The sequence below is a fragment of the Siphateles boraxobius genome, unplaced genomic scaffold, assembly GCF_051911475.1.
Source record: "Siphateles boraxobius isolate OS27281-9 unplaced genomic scaffold, OSU_SipBor_1 66, whole genome shotgun sequence".
NCBI classification, from domain to species: Eukaryota; Metazoa; Chordata; class Actinopteri; order Cypriniformes; family Leuciscidae; genus Siphateles; species Siphateles boraxobius.
Genome location: NW_027509193.1, coordinates 8,062,384 through 8,087,397, shown reverse-complemented (window position 1 = coordinate 8,087,397; position 25,014 = coordinate 8,062,384). Strand labels below are relative to the sequence as shown.

The 25,014-nt window shown below is 37.4% G+C and overlaps 2 protein-coding genes across 4 annotated transcripts in view; one reads left to right on the top strand and one right to left on the bottom strand.

Annotated features, from left to right (window-relative positions):
- Positions 1–14,308, bottom strand: part of xpnpep3 (X-prolyl aminopeptidase 3, mitochondrial) — a 20,645-nt gene extending 6,337 nt beyond the window's left edge. The window contains exons 1-5 of the mRNA XM_077211995.1: positions 13,991–14,308; positions 12,778–12,900; positions 11,607–12,020; positions 11,339–11,523; positions 11,113–11,175 (exon numbers count right to left, since the gene is read on the bottom strand). Of these exons, the coding sequence (XP_077068110.1) occupies positions 11,113–11,175; positions 11,339–11,523; positions 11,607–12,020; positions 12,778–12,900; positions 13,991–14,060 (855 nt within the window). The 5' untranslated portion in view covers positions 14,061–14,308. The remainder of the gene's footprint in view (positions 1–11,112; positions 11,176–11,338; positions 11,524–11,606; positions 12,021–12,777; positions 12,901–13,990) is intronic.
- st13 (ST13 Hsp70 interacting protein) lies at positions 14,040–25,014 on the top strand. 3 transcript variants are annotated; one of them, XM_077211998.1, is made up of 14 exons: positions 14,040–14,215; positions 14,307–14,438; positions 15,421–15,572; positions 15,819–15,870; positions 15,975–16,059; positions 17,443–17,516; positions 18,879–18,945; positions 19,061–19,145; positions 19,234–19,344; positions 19,449–19,551; positions 21,420–21,536; positions 21,622–21,679; positions 21,863–21,954; positions 24,066–25,014. In XM_077211998.1, the coding sequence occupies exons 3-14, from the start codon at positions 15,463–15,465 to the stop codon at positions 24,195–24,197; spliced, it is 1,086 nt and encodes a 361-aa protein (XP_077068113.1). In that variant the 5' UTR covers positions 14,040–14,215; positions 14,307–14,438; positions 15,421–15,462; the 3' UTR covers positions 24,198–25,014. The 3 variants fall into 3 exon arrangements, with proteins under 3 accessions (XP_077068113.1, XP_077068111.1, XP_077068112.1); XM_077211996.1 differs by lacking the exons at positions 14,040–14,215; positions 14,307–14,438 and adding an exon at positions 15,005–15,118; XM_077211997.1 differs by lacking the exons at positions 14,040–14,215; positions 14,307–14,438 and adding an exon at positions 15,033–15,336.

Genomic DNA, 25,014 nt, shown 5'->3' with positions numbered 1-25,014 from the left:
TGAATCTCCTTCTGTCTGGTGTTAATAGCTGCAGTGTATTTGCACACACAATGGTAGCAACCACAGTGCGGTCCCCCCATAACAACTGTCTGGATTGAGCTGAGTAGGGAACATGTCTAGGGTCTTCAGGTGGGCACCTTCCGTCCTCAGTGTTTCGTCGACTAGCCCACGACACTTCAAGAAGGCTCGACAGTGACTCTGGCGTCCCAGAGTCACCCGCCTCCGTCCCCCACTCAACTCAGCCCATCTTACTGACCTTTACATCCCTCTTGCTGCTGAGGTTACTCCTTCCTCATAGCTCACATGTGACCTAACCACAATCTCTCACAATCTCGCCGCAACCCGACCATACCCGTTTGACTAAGGCTGTCGAGCCCCACTGCCGACGTTAAAGCAGCTTCAGTGGCAACGGTTCCGTATAGCATACTACCTGTCCAGACACCAATCCTCATTCACGCAAAATACACAGGAACATAATATTACAATGCAAACTATACAAATAAACCAACAGACTCTTCGAGTTTTCAAGAATTCTTCGAAACCGTAGCGTGGAGGCCTGTACACAGCCAGCCAGAATCTTTCCGTCTCAACCACAGCCAGTTGCTGCTCCTCTCTGCTGCTTCAGATAAGTTCTTTACTGTGCGACGCAACTCTAGGCCACTGAATCCGACGTCTCTGAGGAACCGGGTTGTAGAGTGTGCCACAAAACCTCGACAACCCACTTCCACTGGATAAACCTGGACTCTCCATCCTCGCTGTTCTGCTTCAGTGGCCAGCTGAGCATACTGCAGTTTCTTCCTCTCATATGCCTCATCTACCGCATCCTCCCATGGCACTGTTAACTCTATCAGTTGAACAATGCGTGCTGATCCAGACCACAAAACAATATCTGGTCGTCGGTTAGTGGTGGCAATCTCAGGTGGAAATATAAGTCGCTGATCAAGATCAGCCAGCATTTTCCAGTCCCTAGCAGCTTCCAGTTGTCCTGGACGAGAATTTTTTTGAACACCTTTTCTTGGTGGTTACTCGCCTGGGCGGAGGAATATTGTCTTCTGTGTGTAATGTTTTGCTAGAACAGGTGGCAACTTATTGGTCATGTTACACTTATCTTCCAATGCTAAAGCCAAACATCGGAGTACTTGGTCATGGCGCCAGGTAAACCGACCCTGGCTAAGGCCCCGTCCACACTACTGCGTTTTCGTTTAAAAACGGAGACCTTTTGCTACGTTTGCACCTCCCGTCCACACTAAAACGGGAAAAACGAAGACCCAAAACGGAGAAGTTTAGAAACGCTGCAGCTCCGTTTTTCGTTTGAATCTCCGGAGGGCGTTTTAGTGTAGACGGGACAAAACGGAGGAGTTTAGAAACGATGACGTAGAAGGTCACGCTCGGCTCTATGATTGGGTGTCATCACCCATGACGTATCCTTCCCTGATTCGTCAGCCACCCATCACATGTCCCGAAGAAAACAAACAAAAACATCCTGGACTACGTAGCTGATGTTAGTGAGTGCAACATGGATAACGAATTACAAGCGTTACTGACTTTGATGTCTTTGTTAGCAGTTGTTGTGCAAGCAAATTCTGCATTTTACAATGCTATAACTGCCTACATGCGCCGGAGGCAAACTATTATTCGAGCGATCTATGACAATTCCCGTGTGCAGCGGCGGTCCATGAAAAGAAATCTCTGGTCTTCGACATTTTCTAATCTTTGCAGAGGTAGCTAACGTTACTTGCTTCCTCATCAAATCTGAGGAATAGTCCATCCGTTTCCTGTTCACACCGGCACGCGCATGCACAGTGTTGGAGAATGGTCACGTGATCCGAGTTTTCAGTCGTTTTAATGTGGACGGAGATCAATTCTAATACGCAGCTAAAACGCTGGTGTGGACGGAGATCGTTTTCGTTTTAATTCTCCGTTTTTAAACGAAAACGCAGTAGTGTGGACGGGGCCTAAGAGCCACCTTACATCCTGTCAAAATGTGCCTTAATGTGACAGGTGATGAACACAAAGGACAAGAGGGATCCTCTCCTACCCAGAGGTTTAGGTTCTGTGGTGATGGGAAAACATCATATGTTTACCTGATAAGGAAACTGATCCTACTCTCTTCCATTGATCAAAGGTCTTGCCAGCCCATTTTGCGTTGTTCCACACTCTCCCATCTCATCCACTCTCCCTGCTTGGCCTGGGAAATGACCTTTATACACCTCATCCTCTCCTCCTGCTTTCGCACCTCATTGACTACCAGCTTCCTCCTTTGAGCTGGGCCTGCCTTGTGACATTTAGGAGGAGCTAAACTGAGCCCAAAACCCCCTCTTCCATGCTGTACCTGTCCCACGATATCTCCAATTTGAAGGGCAGCCTTTGCCTCTTCCACAGACTTCTTTGCTGACCACTTTCTACCAGTTTTTACCACATGGGCTGCCTCCCTAACACATTTGTTGTGTGACTCTACTAAGGTCATTTCCAGTCTGACCTTGGCACACTTAAACTCCTCGGTTAAAGCAGAGACTGGCAGCTGCAATATTCCTTTACTATAAAGTCCCACTCTGCTGAGGCAGCGTGAAACTCCCAACCATTTCCTGAAATATGAACTTATTAACGCTTCCAGCTTATCCACTGTTGTCAAAGAAACCTCGTACACAGTCAGTGGCCACAGCAACCTCGGCATTAGACCAAACTGAAAGCACCAGAGTTTTAGTTTGCCTGGTAGAGCACAGCTGTTTATGCTCTTCAACCCTTCTACTGCTTGTCGTCTAACTTCTCCCACTCAAACTGTGTCCTTTAGATCCCCATCGTACCATCTCCCAAGACTCTTCACTGGCTTCTCAGAAACTGTTGGTATATATATAGTACTGTGCAAAAGTCTTTGGCAAGTTAGTAGAAAAATGTTTTGACGCCAGTTATTTATATCTTTTGCTGAAGTGTGTCAGTAGGAAATATCAGTTTATATTTCCAAACATTCATCTTGCCTTTAATTGAAATAATCCAGTGAGATTTTTGTATACACAAGGAGTCTGACAACAGCCGATATAATCTGATCTCACCATCAGAGTCCATCTGGGATTACATAAAGAAACAGAAAAATCTGAGACAGACTAAATCCAGAAGAACTGTGGCAACGTCTCCAAGACGCTTGAAGAAAAACTGACCTGCAAAGTTGCCTGAAAAACTGTGAAACTGGACAAAAGCTATTTTAAACACAAAGAGTTGTCACACCAAATATTGATTTGATTTAGTTAATAGAAGTTAATTGATAAATCAAATCTATTTATGACATTATTTTTAAAAAGCTTCCTCACTTTGCCTAAAACTTCTCACTGTACTGTATCTCTGCATGTCAGTTTCTTCAAGCGTCTTGGAGATGTTGCCACACTTCTGGATTTAGTCTGTCTCAGTTTTTTCTGTTTCTTCATGTAATCCTAGACAGACTCCATGATGGTGAGGTCAGATCATACCGGCTGTTGTCAGACTCCTTGTGTATAAAAAACAAGGAGTTTTTTTTTCACAGAGTACTGTGTGTGTATATATATATACTGTATACGTATATACAAAGTGTTTTGGTTGATTGGAGTGTATGATGCTAAATACAGGTGTAAATGGGGTCTAAAATGTTTTGAGCTTGTCCACTTTTGACCACTTCCAGCGGTAGAAGAAAACACATTTGACCAGAATGCTTTTGTAGTGTAGACGCTCATGTGGTCGAATGGGTCCAATCACTGTTCACACTCTAAATACGTTGAGTTGTCCACTTACATTTTTTATGAAAGCTAGTAAAATTCCAATCAGCCTCATTTCCACCAATTTAATGGTATTCTTTGGTGGACATGAAATTTTTGGGAATAAAATTACCCAAATCTTTTGTCTTGCTACAGCTAATTTCACAGCTAGCATCTTATCTATCCTTAATAAACCATCCATAAATTAACCTTGATGTATTTAAATTATTTGGTTTATGTCCCATAGTCCATCTATTCTAAAGTACGGTAAACTTTACTGATACTGCTGTAAAAAAAATATTTGGGAAAAATTTAACATGCACCAATGCTAAATTTTTCTATATATCCTAATCATTTGTTAACAAGCTGTATTCTTTATTTCAATGAGCTTATTATTTCTGCCTTGAATTAATAAATTGTTTAAATTAATACATTGTTAAAAACTGCTTGATTTGTACGTGTACATTTCTGAAATGCATAACTAAGACACAGTCACCTCTGATACAGATCACTCTAAATTATAATGTAGATATATTAATTATAATGTAGATCTATTAATACATTATAATGTAGATTATAATGTATTCTCTGTAAAGCTGCTTTGAAATTATATGTATTGTGAAAAGCGCAATACAAATAAATGTGAATTTAATTTAATTGAAAATGGTTCAGTGTTGCGGAAATGATGGTTGATAATGGTGTAAATTTTTTTACTAATTAGAGTACCGCTCAAAAATTTGTGGTCTGTAAGATGTTTTTTTTTTATGAATACTTTTTTTCAGTAATGATGCATTAAACTGAGCAAAAGAGAGAGAAACCATTTTTAATTTTTAATAATGTTATGTTCCAAAAGATTTCTTCAAATAAATGCTATTTTTGAACTTTATTTCATCAAAGAAAACTGAAAAAGCATCATAGTTTGCAACATTGATAATAATAAGAAATGTTTCTTGATCAGCAAAACATATTAGAATGATTTCTGAAGGATCACTTGACACTGGACACTGGAGTAATGATGCTGAAAATACAGCTTTACCATCACAGGAATTAATTATATTTTAAAATATAAATTGATTTTTACAATTGTAAAAATATTTCACAATATTACTATTTTAACAGTATTTTTCATAAAATAAATGAAGTTAGTCTCCCAAAAGAAAGAATCGACTCTGAAACGCCTTTACGAGTCATTTTTGTATTTGAATCCTACTGCTTTACGGTTCTACGTCATTAGACAATACATTTGCGGCTATGTTGTACGTTGTTCGCCCGCGAACAACTTGACCAGCCCACAAACACGTAATTTTACTTACGACTGCTTCTCAAATCTCGCAGTTCCACACGGGATTCTCTAAATGCATGCTCTTGAAAGACGGGTCAGTGCCCAGTTTATTTGGGACATCTAGCTCCTCAGAATAACAACCTGTATGTATGAATAATTATTGAAGTATATATTTTCTACCGGGTGTTCAAAATACGTAGTTTTGTGTTTTATATTGTTTAAGTTTCCAGCTAGCCGGCTAACTCACGTTACTAAAATACTACGCAAATCAGCTGTGTGCCACTATTACCTAAAACTGTGTCTATTAATGCAGTTTGTCTGTCAGATGAAGGATGGAAGGATGGAGCAAGATTTGTTTTGCAAACTTTAAAGGGGTCAAGAAATGAGAAATAAAATTTTCCTTGAGGTTTTGACATATAAGAGGCCATCATATAATAAGAAAATCCTGAAAGTTTCAGAACTGAAAACTTCCCTGTTAGGCCAAAATCAGCTTTTATTGTTACCAGGCCCAGTGAACGACTCGTCCTGAAATGTGCCTCTTCATGACAATAATTTAGTGAAAGACCGCCTCTGCAGAAGAAAATCAACTTTGGCCCCGCCCACTGGCGTTAGTGAGATGAGGAGATAGAAGAGCACAGGGTCACTCAATGGATGAAAAATTGCATTACCTTCCAAAGGATCCTAATGCAGGGAATGTGGTTATTTATTTTCAACAATGTGAAGGTCTCAGTTGAACATTATTTATTTGTATTCAGTACATTTCACTGGATTCTTTGGTAAATCAGTCCGCAAACTCGGTGCAGGCTTTGCAGGCTTTTTACGATATTGACTCGACAGTAATGCCACAACATGCATGTAACCCTTTTCATTCTAATGCCTTATCTGTGACCAGTGATTTCTGCTGTAATGATTCATGAAGCTACAGTCGATGTTCTTTGTCCTGTCAGTAAATCAAACCAGTGACGAAACGGTCAACTTCACATTGTTTCTCTTAGTAGGGTAAATAATCTGTTATTTAAACTGATTAAATTATACATAGAAAGTGATCAAAGAATGCTTGGTTTACAATAACTGTCGCTGTCAATCAAACAGCGTGCACTGGAGCTGTCAATCAAACGGCACATGTTTATCACTGACTGAGTTCTGGACTCGCGCCATTAAACTCCTGTAATAATCAACTAATGTCTCATTTTCATTGTGTTTGTATGGAATGCCAAAGCTGACTTAATTAAAAATAAATAAATACATAAATTAACATATGAATAAATATAAAAAAGCAAAAATACATAAATACATAAATAAATATACAAAGAAATGTAAAAAAGTACAAATAAATGAGTATTTATACTTCTATTTCCTTATTTATCTATAATTGTATTTTTTCACACGTTTATTTTTTATTTATTTATACATTTATTCATTTATTTATTTCCACTTTTATTTATTTCCACATTCATTTATGTATATACTGTATGTTTTTATGTCTACATTTATTTATTTTCACATTTATTTATTTATTCATTTATTTATTTCCACTTTTATTTATTTCCACATTCATTTATGTATATACTGTATTTTTTTATGTCTACATTTATTTATTTTCACATTTATTTATTTATACATTTATTTATTTCCACATTTATTTATTTATACATTTATTTGTCCGTATGAGGGGGGCGTGTTTTACCTCAGACATCAGCAATGGAGCTCAGAGTGGCAGTGCTGAAGCTTTGAGGCCACAGTGACACCTTGTTGTGTGTGACCAAACGAAACGCAAGAGGTCTGGGACAATATCACATTTTAAGTCATGTATATCACCCTAACTGTATGTAGGGTAGGCTATATAGGGTTAACACACATAGCACACATGAACAGAAACTGCACTTCAATGGGTCTGATAGCAGACACTTGGACATGGAAGCGCATGAAAGTATTCACTATTAATAACAATGTAAACGCGGTGGATAGGCTGATAAGAGCTTGCGTTTATTGTCGATAAGACTCGCACACCGGCGCAGAACACGGAGAGAAACCAGCGCACATTTCACTGACTCCTACGCAAGCATATTGATCAATGAGTTTGAAACGCAACTCAATACACAGTTTACAATCGCGTTTCATAATTTCTTATGCATAAAAGGTGACAATTCAAATGCTTAAACACAACCCATATTTCATAGATGCTGCTCTTAGATACTGATTAATCACAAGTCATCAATTTGGAATTATTCTTAAATCAAACAAAAGGGCTCATGTAAACGCAGCTATAGTGAGCCACGCATCTCACCCCATACAGTGGAGGACAGAAACATCATCATGCCCATTCAAACAGCACCTGACGTGCCCATGGTCGTGGTAATATTTCCCCCTATACATTGATTTTACATCTACCCAAACCTTATTGTAATAAGGTTTGGGTAGACTAGTGGTTATTACTAACCACTTATTACTAACCAGACTCACTTTATTTCTGTCAAACGTCTGCATAAGTTTTATTGAGAATTATCAGAGGCTTAACTCTGTTTAATTTGAAGTTACCATGACAGTGATCAGCGTTTCCATTAGTTGGTCTATTAACTCTTATTATGTCTTTTGTCTTTTTTGGCTGCTGTGACAGTGTGTGTTTCAAATACATTTGCACCAGCAAAGAAAGCTAAAGTGAAATATGATCAGGTGATGATGGCTTCCTATTGATGGTTTTATAATCATCATTAAATAGACTGAATCACTGATGTCTTTCGACTTTAACAATTGTGTTTTACCATTTATATATTCATATCTTAAACCCTGTGTTTCTGCCACATGAGATTTGGCAATATTACAACAATCAGTTAGAAGATTTTAACAAAAACGAGGACAAAAATCAAATCTATCAATAACACACACAGACATCAACAATCAGCGTATGAATCTCAACAATGGTGATAATCAAAAGTACAATGCTACAATGCATGCTGGGTACTAGCATAGTACAAAACTCCCAGCATGCATTGCAACATGAATAAATTATGCAGCTGAATTGTCCTATTATTTTGTTTAATTCGAAATATTTGCTTTTATTTTTTGCTGTTGTTTTTGTTGCAAGCTTTTCAGTGATGTTCTGAATTGATCCGTTTACCTAAATATTATTGTCACCATTGTTGAGATTCATATGCTGATTTTTGATGTCTGTGTGAGTCATGGCAGATTAGTGTTTTTGTGCTCGTTAAAATCTTCTAACTGATTGTTGTAATATTGCTGGATCTCATGCTGCAGTAACAGTGGTTGTGATATGAATATATTAATGGAACAACACAATTGTTAGATTCAAAAGACATCAGTGATTCAGTCTATTTCATGATGATTATAAAACCATCAACAGGAAGCCATCATCACCTGATTTCAGTTCACTTGAGCTTTCTATGCTGCTGCAAATGTGCTTAACACACATACTGTCACAGCAGCCAAAAAAGACAAAAGCCATAATAAGAGTTAATAGACCAACTAATGGAAACACTAATCACTGTTATGGTAACTTCAAATGAAACAGAGTTAAACCTCTGATAATTCTCAATAAAACTTCTGCAGACGTCTGACAGAAATAAAGTCAGTCTGGTTAGTAATAAGTGAAGCTGGTAATGCTGTTTGTGGAGTTGTTTATTCCTCCTCTGCTTAGATCTTCACAGATTTAATGTCTTCTTTTCCTTCAGTGGATTTCATCTAAGACTGTGTCTGAAGTCAGTTGTAGTTCTTGTGTTTCTGCTCGTCTCTTTTTCGGTTCTCTTCTTTCCTTCAGTGATTCTGCTTGTTAAAAGGCTTTATTAAGGCTCCAATTACTTCATATTAAATATACACAGATTTTGTGGTTCAGATAAGGTCCAGTTCTGGTTTATTTCTTTGCTCTTGGCTGACATGTGGCATTGCTATGGCCTGCTTGTGGCCCAGATCTGGCAAACAGGAGTGGGCCAGCCAAGGGCCGTCATTCAACGCTGTATGTGGGCCAGATCCGCATTCCACAAGTGCCAGACTTGGGCCGGCTCTGGGCCGACACAATGTTGCTATGTGGGATACAGTTAGGGTGATATACATGACTTAAAATGTGATATTGTCCGCACACCTCTTGCGTTTCGTTTGGTCACACACCACAATGTGTCACTGTGGCCTCAAAGCTTCAGCACTGCCACTCTAAGCTCGATTGCTGATGTCTGAGGTAAAACACGCCCCCCTCATTAGCATACGGACACAGAAATGCAGAAATAAATAAATGTAGAAATAAATAAATGTGGAAATAAATAAATGTATAAATAAATAAATGTGAAAATAAATAAATGTAGACATAAAAACATGTATACATCAATTAATGTGGAAATAAATAAAAGTGGAAATAAATACAATTATACATAAATAAGGAAATAAAAGTACAAATACTCATTTATTTGTACTTTTTTACATTTCTTTGTATATTTATTTATGTATTTATTTATGTATTTTTGCTTTTTTACATTTATTCCTATATTTATTTATGTATTTATTTATTTTTAATTAAGTCAGCTTTGGCATTGCATATGTTTGCACTGTTAGTTATGATGAAAGCATTCGTTAGTGTGCAGAAATCGAGTTACATGTCTGTGATCGGCTATGCTCATCACTGCAACCTTTCATGCCACGATCTAAATATAATGCCATAGATCTAATTGTAATTATCACTTTTCACGAGTAGTTAACATTGAGAGCAGTAATAGTAAAACCATGGTAAAAAAATTTGAGAGAGTTCCACATGTATTACTAGCTATTTCAAATGCAAATCTGTCAGCCAATCACAGCAGGGACATTACACTGAAGTCTCACACAGACATGCCCCTTCAAACAGAGCATTCAAATCAGAGGCTAAAATCAGACTAGGAAAAATGCCTTTTATTTCTAAACTATGAAATTTCTGAAGTAAAAATCATACTAACATTATAAGTTCACCCGAGGAAACATTATAAAACAATGCAGTTTATGACCCCTTTAATGTTACATCAGTCATTCACATTAGAGCTCGGCTAACATATGCACCGTTATAGATACAATTAATACAGTTCCTGCATGTACACTGCGATAAATTAGAAATACACACATATGGGTTTGTTGACATACACGTGTCAATGCTGATAGTGAGGAATTAACATCTGTACCTCAAACTGAGTAAATTTTCATGTTCTGCTCAAATCGTCCTTGTGATGGAGGTTCGGGTTGAATAAGTTCTTCAAATGTTTTATCAGACTCGCGCTCGGATTGATTTGGTAAAATCGACGTCATCGTTTCCGTCTTTACAGTGTGCAATCGCTGAGGACTGAGGAAGCCTCATGAGCTGAAGTTCAGTTATGTAATGTGCGATAGCTTCCGACACGCGCTGTAATCACAAAAGAATGAGCTGTGTCTGGCCAATCAAATCAGAGCAGCTCACGGAAAGGAGGGATTTAGAGAGACTGATTAATCCATCGAGTTGTTTTAGAAACACTGAACAATGTGGTGATGTGCAATTTATATTATGGGAAAATGAAAGTGTTTTTTTTACTTCTGATGCATGTAAACCTGTTTTAGACCTCCAAAACAAAATTAATAAACTTTAAAATAGCAATTTTTAAAAAAGTTTTTTTTTTTTTAATCTAAACCTGGGACTATGCCTGTCACGATTACTGATTAATCATCTGATCATAGTTATTCAATCTAATCACATTTGTTTGAGATAACGGCAATAATTGTGCAGTTTAAATTTCAATCACATTTTTCCAAAGAATATAAAAAAACAATGTTGTATAGTATTTAAAGATAGCCAAAGGTCTAATACAAAATTAAGATTTGTGGGTTTAATAAGATTATATTATATTATATTATATACACACACACAAGTAAAAAAAATGTGTATTAGTCTCCATAAGTGACATGAACAAAACAGAATAAAATTGTTAATCACAATTACATTATTTGTATGACAATTAACTGTCAACACAAAATTCATGATCGTGACAGGCCTACCTGGAGCAGAAAAATGCCAGAAGTTGATGAAACACCCATATAACAGTGTACAGGTTGCAAAACACAGAACCTTTTTACCAAATTGACTGTTTGTGTGTCTCGGCTCACCTTTGCATAGAGAACGGCCTCATCAATGTCTCCTCTTGACATGGCCATCGTCTTCTTGAATGCCTGAAGAAAAACGCATGGCTGATTATAGCCCATGTTTGGCCTCCACAGGCAACTTATACTTTCACAGAGTCCCTCATAACTGAAATTATCAATCTTTACATGAACAACTTATTTTTCTTATTAATTTGCCACACCATACGTACAGTTATTAGGGATTTATTACCTGGGCAGTGATCCGTCCTGCCTCCTCCATCAGAGCGACCTCTGCTGGGCTCTTAATGGCTCTGAGGGAATGAGTGAGGGGTCGGAGAGACTTCGTTAGCTGTCCTCCTTCCAATAGGGGGCGCACATGAGTTTGATGTAACTGTGGATGGCAAGGCTGAGAGCTGTCATACCATATAGTTCCTCCTAGGAGAAGAAAAAAAAAAGTAAGATACTGATGCAAATGCAAACCTTGAATCCATGTAAATGTAGACCTGTTTTTCTTTTACCTTTTATGCTTTTTAGCACTACGCCCAGTTCCTCTGTGCTGTGCACCCGCTCTAGACCTGTTAAAGCAGCTGCTCCGTCTTTCCCAGAGCGAGGCCCGTCCCAAAGCTCTCGCCCCGGGTCTCGTCGTGGCACGAACAACACGGTCTGGTCCGGCTTACCCGATCCGTACATGACCAGTGCGCTGTCCGGCTCCATAATTCCTGTCAGGTACAGGAAGTCCTGGTTCTGGTGGAACGGGTAAGGGATGTCATTGGTCATGTAGCGAATGGGATGCGATAGGACGATGACAATGTGGGAGGAGTTTGAAGAGGCTCCAGAACCTGTTAGTCGTTTTGCCTGCATCTCGATCAGAGACACCAATCGCTGCCGACGGAACTCAAACTCCGTCTGGGTGAGACCTGGCGTCACCTCACCTGTGAGAGGAACATTTGCAAGGCCATTAAGCAACCCATTTTACATCTATAATGATGATAGTGATAAATGTTTCTTGAGTATGATATTAGACTGATTTCTTAAGGATCATGTGACACTGAAGACTGGAGTAATGATGCTGAAAATTCAGCTTTGCCATCACTGGGATAGTATCATTTAAAATATATTTGGACAGAAAACAGTTATTTTTAAAATGCAATAACATTTCACAATATTACTGTACTTGTGATCAAATGAGGTCAAGTGATTCTTTCAAAAGTATAAAAAAAAATCTTACTGACCCTAAACTTTTTAACAGTAGCGTATGTCTAAGGGAAACAGAATATTCAATGACAAAAACAATTTGTTAGATGAAAATTGTATTTTATTAATAGGGAATTAATTGGAAAGTGAAAATAGGCATTACTGATCATTATATTAATGTTAATTTACATTAAATTACTTAAATTACAAGATTTGTAAAAGCTGTATTACTTAAAACAATTTAAAAAAAACTATAAACAAGGGCTAAATAGCTATTTGACTCTATAAATCGATTCCCTGCATGGCCTAATGGACATCAGCCAAAAATTTCAGAGGCGAAGCAAGATTACAAAGACATTTTTTTTTCTTCTTTGGAATAATGTGTAAAGATAATCATTCATGATGAGACCAGGAACAAACATTAAGACAAGGTCAGTTTTATATTGACTTCAAATGAAAAGAGCTGAAATGGAGAGCAATCATGGTTTCTCTCACCGTTTTTGATTAGGTGAGGGTGTGTGTACGGGCTTGGCTGTCCCAGGTATCTCTGAGGAACTTTCTTGGTTTTCCATCCCCCTGTTTTCACAGACACATTCCTGCATGAACACCACACAGACCCTGTACAACAAAACAACAAAAAACACAGTTCGCATTACGTCTGTAATCTAATGTACGCTACTGTTCAAAATATTGGGTGCAGTTGTTTTTGAAAAGTCTCAAGATTGCATATATTTGATCATAAACAGTAAAAACAATAATGCTGTGAAGCATTATTTAAATTTAAATTAACTGTTTTCTATTTTACTGTATTTTAAAATGTAATTTATTCCTGTGATCAAAGCTGCATTACTCCAGTTTTCAGCGTCACATGATCCTTCAGAAAATTGTTCTTATATGATTTATGATTTCTCCACAAACAGTTGTGCTGCTTAATATTTTTGTGGAAACCGTGATACATTTTCTTCAAGATTCGGATGAAATTTCAAACAAACAGCATATTTGAAAAAAAAATTATGTAAAAATATTAACTGTCACTTTTGATCAATTTAACGCATTTGTTTATCTGAGTGAAATGGGGGGGGGGGGGGCTTGGTTTTATCCATTTGGAATATATTTGATAGTGAAGGGATTTCCCTATATGACAGCAAAAAAATTAGAGAACTGTATGACCTTCAAAGGAACATCAACATCAGTCAAAAAAGGAAAGTTGTTTCAGAGCAGAGGTCAAGCAAGTTACTACACTTTTATAAAAGGTTTTAAAAATGTGGTTTCTTTGAAATTACATGCACTGATTTATATTGTTCACAATTATGCCAATTAACATTAAGACAATAAATCGGTTTAACTTTGATATAACATTGACTTTGAAACACACACACACACATTTTTTTAAACTTTGACTGCTAATGAAAGATCTTCTGTTAAAGTGCTCTACAGAATCTTTATAAAGATTCAATTGCATCATATAAACGATGAGGTCAGAGTGGTTATTTCCAATCTAATTTATTATTTTGTGCCTATTCATAAACATATTAATTTGGGTTTACGTGGAGAAAGAAAACAGAAAAGACTTCTGCACGATAAATGACTGACTTCACACACAGCAGCAATGTTCCTGCCGTGTTATCACCACCAGCTAAGAGTTAAAACAACACATTGCAATGAATGACAGATCTGCAGTCAAGTGAGTGTAAGTGTAATGCTTTACCTGGACTCCAGAGAGAGCGAGTAAGACACTGGGAGGCGGCTCTCAGAGTCCCGCTGCTGGAATACAGCATTGTATACAGTCTACAGATTCCTGCTCAGCTCTTCTGATCTAACTTTCACCATGAGGTAGAACACGTTTGCACAACCGTGTGTATTAAAAATACATGTAGCGAAATGATGTCAGATTTTTAACCTAAAGGTAACATACTGAAGGAACAGTACACATGTAAGTTTAACTCCTTTTTACATTTACTCATACACATGTAAGCATTATCGCATGGAAGGTGAGAGTGTCACTGACTGTGCCATCATGTAAGACTCAGTCTGAGCTCCTATTGGTGGATTGGGAGCGGCTCCGGCGCTCTAATTGGACAATTCTGTCATGACAGTTAAAATCTGCGACTCCGAATGAAAGAGGACCCTTTTGGACCCCTACGGTGTTATATTAGGTAACAAACATAACATGGTTACAAATGACACGTATTTGTTCCTTTTTTTTGTACGTTTATTGTTGTTTTGTTGTAATATAGTTTTAGAATAAAATTACCCTCCCCCAATATAGATTTATGGAAACCAAACAATAATTGTTACTTTTTTAAATAATCTTAAATGGAAATTCTAAAATGTGATTCAATATTTATGTGGTGTATTTTTTTCTGAAAAAGACATCATTTTAGATGGGAAGACAAACATAGCTGAGAAATGTGTCTTGTCTTGGTGGGGTTTTATTCAAAGATGCTCTAATACTATCGGTTACTGTCTGGTTTCACTCAGTAAAACAAAGAAGTTGAATTTACGATTAGAAAATGTATATAAAGTTTAGTCAAATATATTATATAGATAACTAACATTTTAATTATAATAATAGTTATAATAATAATAATAATAATAATAATAAACATATCATCATAATATATAATAATTATTATGTTTATGTTATAATAATAATAATAAAATCTTGAGCATGTTTCGTATTTTACTCCAAAATGAACGCAAAGCCAGTAGCTAGTTGTTTAATTCGCGCCTGCGCAAAATTCACAGTCTCGCGCGTGCAGAGCGAGTTCAATCCAATCTCGCGACCATCAATTCGCTGTCGGGGAAGAGCGTTTTAGGTACATTGCTCTTTCAGGTACAGCATAAATGTTTATTTATTTTTTTAATTATCATGTATTCAGACAGTTGAATAAAGGAACGATCAAAATACCACGCTTATTTAACAAATTTCGCTTCCTCGCGCATTTTTTCCAGAAGCTTCTATGCAGCGCGTGCGTTAATCCCGTGCACCACTAATTACTGGTCATTTACCGCACTGTTGCATTGGACAGTTCCTTTGGGGTTTTGGCTTCGGTACTATGCATAATTTATTAAGCTAGGGTGCTGATCGGCACGTGATATGACGGGAATAATAATGCACTCTTCCTTGTTTTCCAGCACATTGTTTTCTCTGCTTGAGTTGGATTCCTGTTTTGGAATATGGACTCAAAGAAAGTGTCGGAGTTAAAGGCCTTTGTGCAGCTGTGCAAAGAGAATCCATCTGTGCTGCATCTGCCAGAGATGGGCTTCTTTAAGACCTGGCTGAAGGGGTCAGTGAATAACAGTTAAAGGATCTCAGTTGTTTATGGTTGTGTGTTTTTAGCAGGGATTCCACATGTTATATTAATGATAAAATACGAAATACATATTGTGTAATAATGTATCTTTCCATGCCGAAGTTTAGTGCTTATGCTAGCAGTCACACCCATATATTGCATGACATGTGGTTCTCAGTTTCATCCCTTTTCGATGGAGCCCCTATGACGATTATAAAATGAAAATATGTTACTTTATAGAATGGGAGCAAACATACCATTATCAACAAAGAATGACAGCTCATCATGCAAGGTAAAGGAAATTAATCGAAAATTCACTGGCATTATTACCAACCTTCAAATAAATAAATATTTTTACTAAAATATTGCATTGTTTGTGTTTTCATTTGCTTGTAGGGAAGCTGTCCATGTGATGGGGCTCCCAAAGCAGCTCCAGAATCCGAAACTACCCCGACACCAGAGACTGAGGAGAGTGAAGTGGGTATGTTGACTCCAATATCTCCTTTAATATCTTTTGTTTGCGTCTCATATGCCATCTTGATATGCCATCGCCCTGGCCTTTACTATGGCTTGGTAGTAGCTCTAAACTTTTTCCAGTAATAGCTGATGTCACCCATCTTACGATTTCTCACTCAATGGCAGCATTAGCCTCGTTTTTTGATATTCAAACTAGGGCAATTAATAACAATGAAACAGATGCTAACAGAGTTTGATGTGAAGTTGATATCCAGGCTCTAAAATTAACCTTTAATCAATATTGCAGTACTTTGGAGACTTAAGAGACTGAAATCTTTTGTCTGCACAGGCAATGTTTTAATATTAACTGTTAATAATATTTGATGTAACAGGTGGAGTAATGTTTACGTGGTCATTTACGGGTCGGGAATCAGTTGGCACGAGTGGACTGTGAGTCCAATAGCCAAGAGGCTATCTCGACTCAATTCGGTACTCACTGATTGGCAGCTGCTTTCAAACGGTCCCGTTCTTATTTGTGTTCACGCTCTGCAGTCTAAAGAACATCAAAGGTTTTCTCTTTATAATCTATTAGCATTTTGAATAAAAGTTTTATCTTTCTTACTGGTAAGAGGATCAATGGCCACATATAGGTTACACTGCAGAGTTTTAGGAAAGACAATCACATTTTAATGCAGAGTGAATCCGCTAAAATATCCCAGATATTATATGGCACAATATAATATCTGGCTCATATTTGGCTATATATACTTTTAATTTATTTTGATTGAAGTGTCTGAATAGCATATGGTATGATTTGAACAAATGTGCGTAGTTTTGTCCACCTGGTGTAGATTTAATGCGTGTGCTGTCGCGGTCTTTATGGCTACGTTCAGACTGCAGGTAAATGTGGCCTAAAACCGATTTACTTTTTTTGCTGACATGTGACTCAGATCTGTTTTGGTCATGACCATGTTCCAAACCACATGGAATCTGATCTTTTCAATTCTGATTTGGGCCACTTCTGTATGTGGTACTAAATCCGATACAGGTCAGATGTTTTGCAATTATGCGACTTCAGTCTGACCAGTCAAATCGGAATTCATGCAACTTTTACGTCACTCTAGAGCAATTTTCGTCACAAATCTGTGCTCATGGGAGTCAATTCAAAGATTTTACATACCCGAAGTTATCAGGACAGTTTCGAAAGTTAGTCAGTGGAAGGACAGTGATATTTAGAGCTCAAAAGTATTACAGTACCAGCTCTATATACAAGCAAAACATCAGGGCTTGCATCATACATGTTTAAAAACTCTGCTCAGAGTGGAGATATGCTCTTATTTTGTAACAACTGTTTCTTATAGTTACATTATGCTGTTATGTGAACATGAACTGGCATTCATTTCTCCAGAAATTGACAATGAAGGAGTGATTGAGCCTGACACAGATGATCCTCAGGAGATGGGTGATTACGAGAACCTGGAGGTAAATGCAGTATTTGTAGCAATAAAGGACACGCATCATGAAAAATAGAAATTTTCATTAGCCTTTGAGATAAGAGTTTTTTATTTACGCTTTTGTGATCTTGCAATTGCAACAAATAATGCAAATTTAAGCAATCGCTGTGACATCTTGCATTTTTTCCTTGTTTATGAAAAAAGAAAATATCTGAAAGAGGAGGTAATGGTAAAATTAGACAAACAATTTTAATATTTTGAATGAATACAGTCATGCAAGTTTAAAAATTGCTAAAACAATATCGCAAGCAATAGTAAAAATAGTCAAAACAATAGCTGCGTTTACATGGTTCAATCGGAATGAAATCAATCCGATTGATGAATCCGAACACGGTGTTTACATGAACTATAAATAAAGTAATCGGGTTGATGTGCGCGTTTATATGTCACAAGATTCAAATCGGAATTGATTTTTTGACATGGGCACACTGCACGAATATGCCGCTGTTCGCGCATAACTATTCTCCTTTATTGTTCTTTATTTTTTTTAAACAGCAGACTTAATATTTATCCGTCTCTGGTCATGATTTGGAGACGATGAGCATGAACCGTTTTGCCGTGCTGCTATTGATCATGCAGTAAAACCACGCGCCCAAAACCTGTCGTCCATGGATGATAATCTGAAACAAGCACTGGTGGGACGTTGTCCTGCTCCACTTCACAGACGCTGAGTGAAATGAGAATTTTTTAATGACGGAACACTCATTTATATTCACTTTATTCAACAGGAAGAACAGCTTGTTCCGCGCATCATACGTCATTACGCTATTACAACGTCATTGCACATGCGCAGTCCTTTTAGTTTCGGTTTTCAATCCGATCAAGTGTTTACATGTTCTCTCGATCGGCTTACAAAAGGAGTAAACCACCCCTTTCAATCCGAGCGAAATTTCAATCGGATCGAGCTCAATCGGATCGATTAAGGTGTTTACATGAAGGTTTTTTGGTCCGATTGAGCCGTCAATCCGATTATAAGTGTCCACGTAAACGCAGCTAATGTCCAATGTTCAATCAAAAAAATTGTCAAAATGTCAAAACATGAAATAATAATTTAAACCATTTGAAATGTATACTTGTTATCTGTTACATTGTACTTTTACATTTAATAATTTAGCAGACGCTTTTTTCCAAAGTGACTTACAAATGAGGAGAACGTACAAGCATCTGTGTGTCTAGCACAATTCTGTATTGTCGGGAAAGTTGCTTGAGAGAGAATTTACTGTATCTGGTTGTTGTCAAAGTTTATTAAAGGCTTAAATCATGCTCTTAGTATAAAGTAAAAGTATACAAATGGCATATGGGATGATGGATCCACTTCCTTTAATCTCAGATCACAGATGAGATGATGGACCAGGCCAATGAGAAGAAGATGGAAGCCATTGAAGCGTTGGGAGACGGTGAGCTGCCTCTTACTTAAAATTGTAACAATGTAATCATAGTTTACATTTCCTTAGTTGTGGTAATAATTCATGATAAAATCATGGGGTTCAACAAAACAATCCAATTTTTCAGGTGACCTACAGAAAGCTCTAGACATCTTCACAGAGGCCATCAAACTCAACCCAAAATTGGCCATTTTGTACGCCAAAAGAGCCAGGTATTTTCCAATCCCTGCTTTGCTTTTTACTGACCTGTTTTCTGATTGGCTGCTGTGCTGATTGCCTGAATCTGTTTGTGTCTTGCAGTGTTTATGTGAAGATGCAGAAACCCAACGCTGCGATCAGAGACTGTGACAGAGCCATCGACATCAACCCAGACTCAGCCCAGCCTTATAAATGGAGGGGGAAGGCACACAAGTAACAGACTGCATACTAAATGAAGAGATGTCATTTCTGGCTTGACACTTCTCTTGTGTTGTGCTCAGTGTTTTCCTGCTGATAAAGGTCTCTCGTTCTCACAGGTTGCTTGGCCATTGGGAGGAAGCCGCTCGAGACCTGGCGATGGCCTGTAAGCTGGATTATGATGACGAGGCCAGTGCCATGCTGAAAGAAGTCCAACCAAAGGTATCTGTGCTGAACTCTTGTTTATGACTCTTCCTAAACAACATCTGAGCTGGTGTGATTATTCTTGGGTGAAAAGTTGTGGTAACTGTCATTCAGAGAACCCTCTATTATTTGATTTTTAGGGCCCAACAATATTTGAAGGCTAACCACCAACCCCAATTTCTACCAGATAAAATATTTTAGACCTCTACATAACTAGAAAGAATGGTTTTAGACCACCATAATTTATTAGTATGGTGTAGGGCCTCCTTTTGTGGCTAATCGGCATCAATTCGTTTTGGGAATGACAGATACAATTCCTTCACAGTGGCCAGAAAGATTTTGAGCCATTTCTCTTCCAGAACAGTGGCCAGGTCACTATGTGATGCTGATGTAGGAAAACATTTTCTGACTTGCACCTCCAAAAAAATATTTAAATCTGGTGACTTTCCACGCCAAGGAAGATGTTCAACTTCACTTTCATGTTCATCAAACAATTCTGTCACAAGTCTGGCTGAGTGTTTTGGTGCATTATCATGCTGATACATGGCAACCCCTTCAGGGTACAGTGTTTGAATCATTAGGTGCACACGGTCCTCCAGAATGTTCCGCCAGTCTTTGGCAGTGATGTGTCACAGTACAGTAGGGAATGCCATGATATCAGCCCAAACATCACTGACCCTGATCCACCCCGTTTTTCACTCTGGTGTTAAGCTTCTGTGAGGCTTCTCCACGCTGTAACTCCCACGATTGTGGGAAAGACAGTGAAGTTGAACAATACATGTTTAACATTGTCCACAGCCCAATTCCAAGATTTCCCCTGTTGGCACCAATGAAACCGACGTTTGGCATTGGCACGAGTGACCAAAGGTTTGGCTATAGCAGCTAATATTGACTATGTGAAGCTCCCGACAAACAGTCAAGGTGCACATTTGATTCTGCAGTTGGGCAGCTGTTGTTTTATGTTTTGGAGACAATCTGGGTTAGTACCTGGACATCTCTTTCAGACAGCTTCCTCTTGTATCAACAGTTACTCCTTCGGACCCTCATGTCGTTCCAGACCTGAAAGACTTTCGTTCATCTTCGAAACACAAATGAAGATGTTTTTGATTACATCTTAAAACTTTCTGTCCATCCATTGACGGCTTACGCAACTACCACTTTCAAGCCCCAGAAAGATAGTAAAGACATCATGAAAGTAATCCATGTGACTCGAGTGGTTTAAACTCAATTTTAATTTGTTTGCACTAAAAAAAGTTTAGTTTACCACTTCATTTACAAGGATTAATCTCCAATGCTTTCACGCAACAACATCCACTCTCACGTCAACATAACACGCATCGTGAACGTGCGTTGGAGATTAATATTTTGTAAATAATAAACTGTGCTTTTTTTGTGCAAACAAAATAAAATTGAGGTTAAACCACTCGAGTTACTTGGATTACTCTCATGATGTCTTTACTACCTTTCTGGGGCTTGAAAGTGGTAGTTGCGTAAGCTGTCAATGGAGGAATGGAAAGATCTCAGATTTCATCAAAAAGATCTTCACTTGTGTTCCGAAGATAAATGAAAGTCTTACAGGTATAGCACGACATAAGGGTGGATAATTAATGACAGAATTTACATTTTTCTTTTGTCACATGAAAAAAAAAAAGTATAAAGGGCTCTCTACATGTTGGATATATATTTGTCTGTAATTTAATAATTTTTCATTTTTTTTTAAACATTTTAAGAATTAATAGATCTGGACACAAACAATAGTTCTTTATTTAAAAGCATATTACTATTACTTAAATCATTGTACTGTAAGTAAAAAGTAATTGTTTTCTTAAAAATAAATGGCAAAAAATATTCGGTGTGTCTCATTTGATCCCACCACTCTCTCACAGGCCAACAAACTCATTGAGCACCGCCGCAAATATGAACGCAAGCGAGAGGAACGGGAGATCAGAACGCGGCAAGAACGAGTGAAGAAAGCGAGGGAGGAACATGAGAGAGCACAGAAGGTAAGATATGAATTGATTTGCATCAGGCCACTGAATCATCATTTCCTGCAGAGTTGGTCCTGTTAATGTGCGTCTGTGTGTGCAGGAAGAGGAAGCCAGACAAGAGGCCGGAGGGGCACATGGAGGATTCCCAGGATTCCCAGGTATCTTCCATTAAACTATTTATGTATATAATAAACCAGTTTTATTCAGATCAGCGCACCACTCAAATAATAATTTATTCCAAACTGAAAAGAGATTACTGTTGATATAACAGATTAAGGTAATATGTAAAGCAGAATTCAGCACATCGGTCTCTGATGTGGACATTTGTTCTGATCCTTCAGGAGGTGCTGGTTTCCCAGGTGGAGCTCCTCCGTTTGGGATGCCTGGACTTAATGAGCTATTTAATGACCCTGAGGTTCTCATGGCCATGCAGGTAAAATAAACCACATATTGCTGAGCAGCACGACAGTGAGGTTGCATAAGCATTATTTGGATGAGATTAGCTTTAGAAGAGTAGATGGAGTAATGTAATTTTACCACAGGACGTCTGTTGTAATAATAATGGTAAATTCGCACGGGATAAGAAATCTCAGTGGAAAATCGCAGAAAAGGGAGGGGAAACTACGTTGCTTCCTGATATCATGTGCGCAAACAAGTATAACCTATATATTTATCTATATATATATGTATATATATATATATATATATATATATATATATATATATATATATATATATAAAACAGTTAGGTCCAGTCGAACGATGTATTCATAAAATTCAGATTGGATTGGATATGTTGGTAATAGGCACTTAACGCTTAAAGAAGTTTCGTGCCTCTAACAAGTGCTTTCGATCTTCTTTTTGAGCTGAATGGTGTGTGGAAAACACTTGAGTTTTGTCACAGACTTGTCCCACCGTCTAGAACGCAGCTGAATGCTTTTTCAAGCGTCTCCATACTTGAAAAACCAAGCAAACCAAGCAAGAAATGATGGAATATTTGCATACATATTTACAGCGGGTCTATTCGCTTGGGATTAGTATTACCTGAGGTAATTTTCCCGGAACTTTTTACAGAAGGTAAAAGTCTCCGTAATCTTTACTGACATTGTCCGTAATGAATACTGAGATGACACATTCGGACGGGTCTAAAATCACTGGGAAGCACTAGTGATAATTACTTTACCCCACCTCTCCATGTTAAACTAATCCCGTCCGAATAGGGCTATAGACTGCAGCAGGAGTCGGCAACGTTTTGGTCATTAAGTTTCCGAGTTAATCATTGTCCCACGAAACTTTTAATTATCAGGGTATTTAAAAATACTCTTTCAAGGCTCTCAATCAATAACATCTTAGAAGTCATGTAAAGTTAGATAGTGATTTATACTTTTTTTTTTTTTTAAGCTCAGCTGTAAAATATTTGATTGGCTAGGTATTGCTCTTATGTAGACAAAAAACCTGCTCATAAATCCATAGTGATATCCAGTTTGTGAGAGAGTCTTTCTTTCCAATCATTTGGCCGAAGCAATTTACAATAAGCTGTGAATGAATAGTAATTCATTAGAATTATTCATTAGCATCTGTTTGAATGATCTTTAGATATTTAATCACAAATAACTGGGAAGATCTTTCATTTACTGTTCAAAACCTTTGGGAAGCCTATATAAATGGTTCTCAACCAATTTATGCTTATTTTTAGTTAACAAATGTTGATCTACCGTTCAAAAGTTAGAAAAAAAAAGTTAACGTTGGTTAGTATTTTTTTAATGTTTTTTAAAAAAAAAAGTCTCTTATGATCAACAAGGCTGAATTTATTAGATCACAAATACAGTAAAATTGTGAAATATTATTACAATTTAAAATAACTTTTCCAATTGAATAAGTTTTAAAATTTTGTTTATTTCTGTAATGACAAAGCTGAATTTTCAGCATCATTACTCCAGTCTTCAGTGTCACATGATCCTTCAGAAATAATTCTAATATGATGATTAAGAAACATTTCTTATCAATGTTAAAAACAGCTGTGCTGCTTAATTGTGGTAATCTGGATACGTTTAATTTTCTTTCCTGGATACATTTAATACTTATAAAAAAAGTAGGATTCACTTTTGATAAGTTTAATAACATCCTTGATGAAAAAAGTGATAATTTCATTCTATTTCATTTTATTTTTAAACCATACTGATCTCAAACTTTTGAACGATATTGTAAATTTGATTCTTTCACTGTTTAGTAAACGATTCATTTGTATTGTGGTCACTTTTAATACATATACATTGATTACTTCAGTTGTAACTATTAAGATCCTGGTTGTTTATCTGATGAACTTTTTATTTGTATAAAACACACTTTGGGGAATTTGAATGTAGTTAATCTTGATTACTTGCTTATGTTTGGGCTTAATTGGGCTAGCTACCAACCATATAGTATTTGATTGAATACATAAATGTCCATAATAACCTCTCCTGTATATGACAGTCCTGATCATCTCAGCTGACTTTAATATCTACATGATGGTAAATTTGTTAATGCATTCTCATTTTCCAGGACCCTGAGGTGATGGCAGCTTTCCAGGATGTGGCGCAGAACCCCGCCAACATCGCCAAGTACCAGGGCAACCCCAAGATCATGGCCCTGATCAACAAACTCAGCTCCAAGTTTGGCGGCCAACAGCCCTAAAAAGGGCCAAAAGAGTTCATGTCCAGTTCCAATACTCTGCTGTAGCTTTTTCTCTCTGGGTTTCTTGGCATATATTATAGACAGTACTTAACTTAAAAGCTGTTGAACTAAAGTTACTGATTTTAGATATGTCTGGACTGTGCTGATGACAGCAGAAGAAACTATGAAAGAGTATCGGAACAAGATCAGAGAGATGGAGTGCTTTTTTTTGGGGGGGGGGGGGGTTGCTTGAGTGAAGCATGAACTGTAAGAATTGGGTTTATTCTTGTAATGTTCTGTTGGGGACAAACTATTTTGTGCGCTTCACTGAGGCTAACACATTTAGCACTTATGATCCTGGTCTCCAGATCGTCCCGGATTCTGGATTTGAGAGACTATTCTAGCTGACAGTTGCTGCATAGACAAACTGGATTTAACAAACGTGTCCATTCAGCAGCCAATCATTCCATGGATTTAGTCGTCTTATCATCTTTATTCATTGAGTTTGGTTTCTGGAGATCTGGTTTCATATCATTCTTGGGGTCTAGACTATATTCATACATATAAATTCCTATGTCCTGTCCAAAGCAATCAGTCAATCACTTCCTGTTAAGATTTCATGGGTGTTCCTTTTCAAAGGTCTTTGATTTAATGTTTTTTTCTTTTTTTATTATTATTAATTCTCCTCACCCTGTGTAACCTGGCATTGCTTTTTATCTCTCATCAATCCAAAAGAATAATTAAATTAAATTGTGATCAACTTCCTTATTGTGACACATTTGCATCTTGTATGGAATTTCATGATTTAATTCAATAAACATTTTGGTTGCAAGTGTAA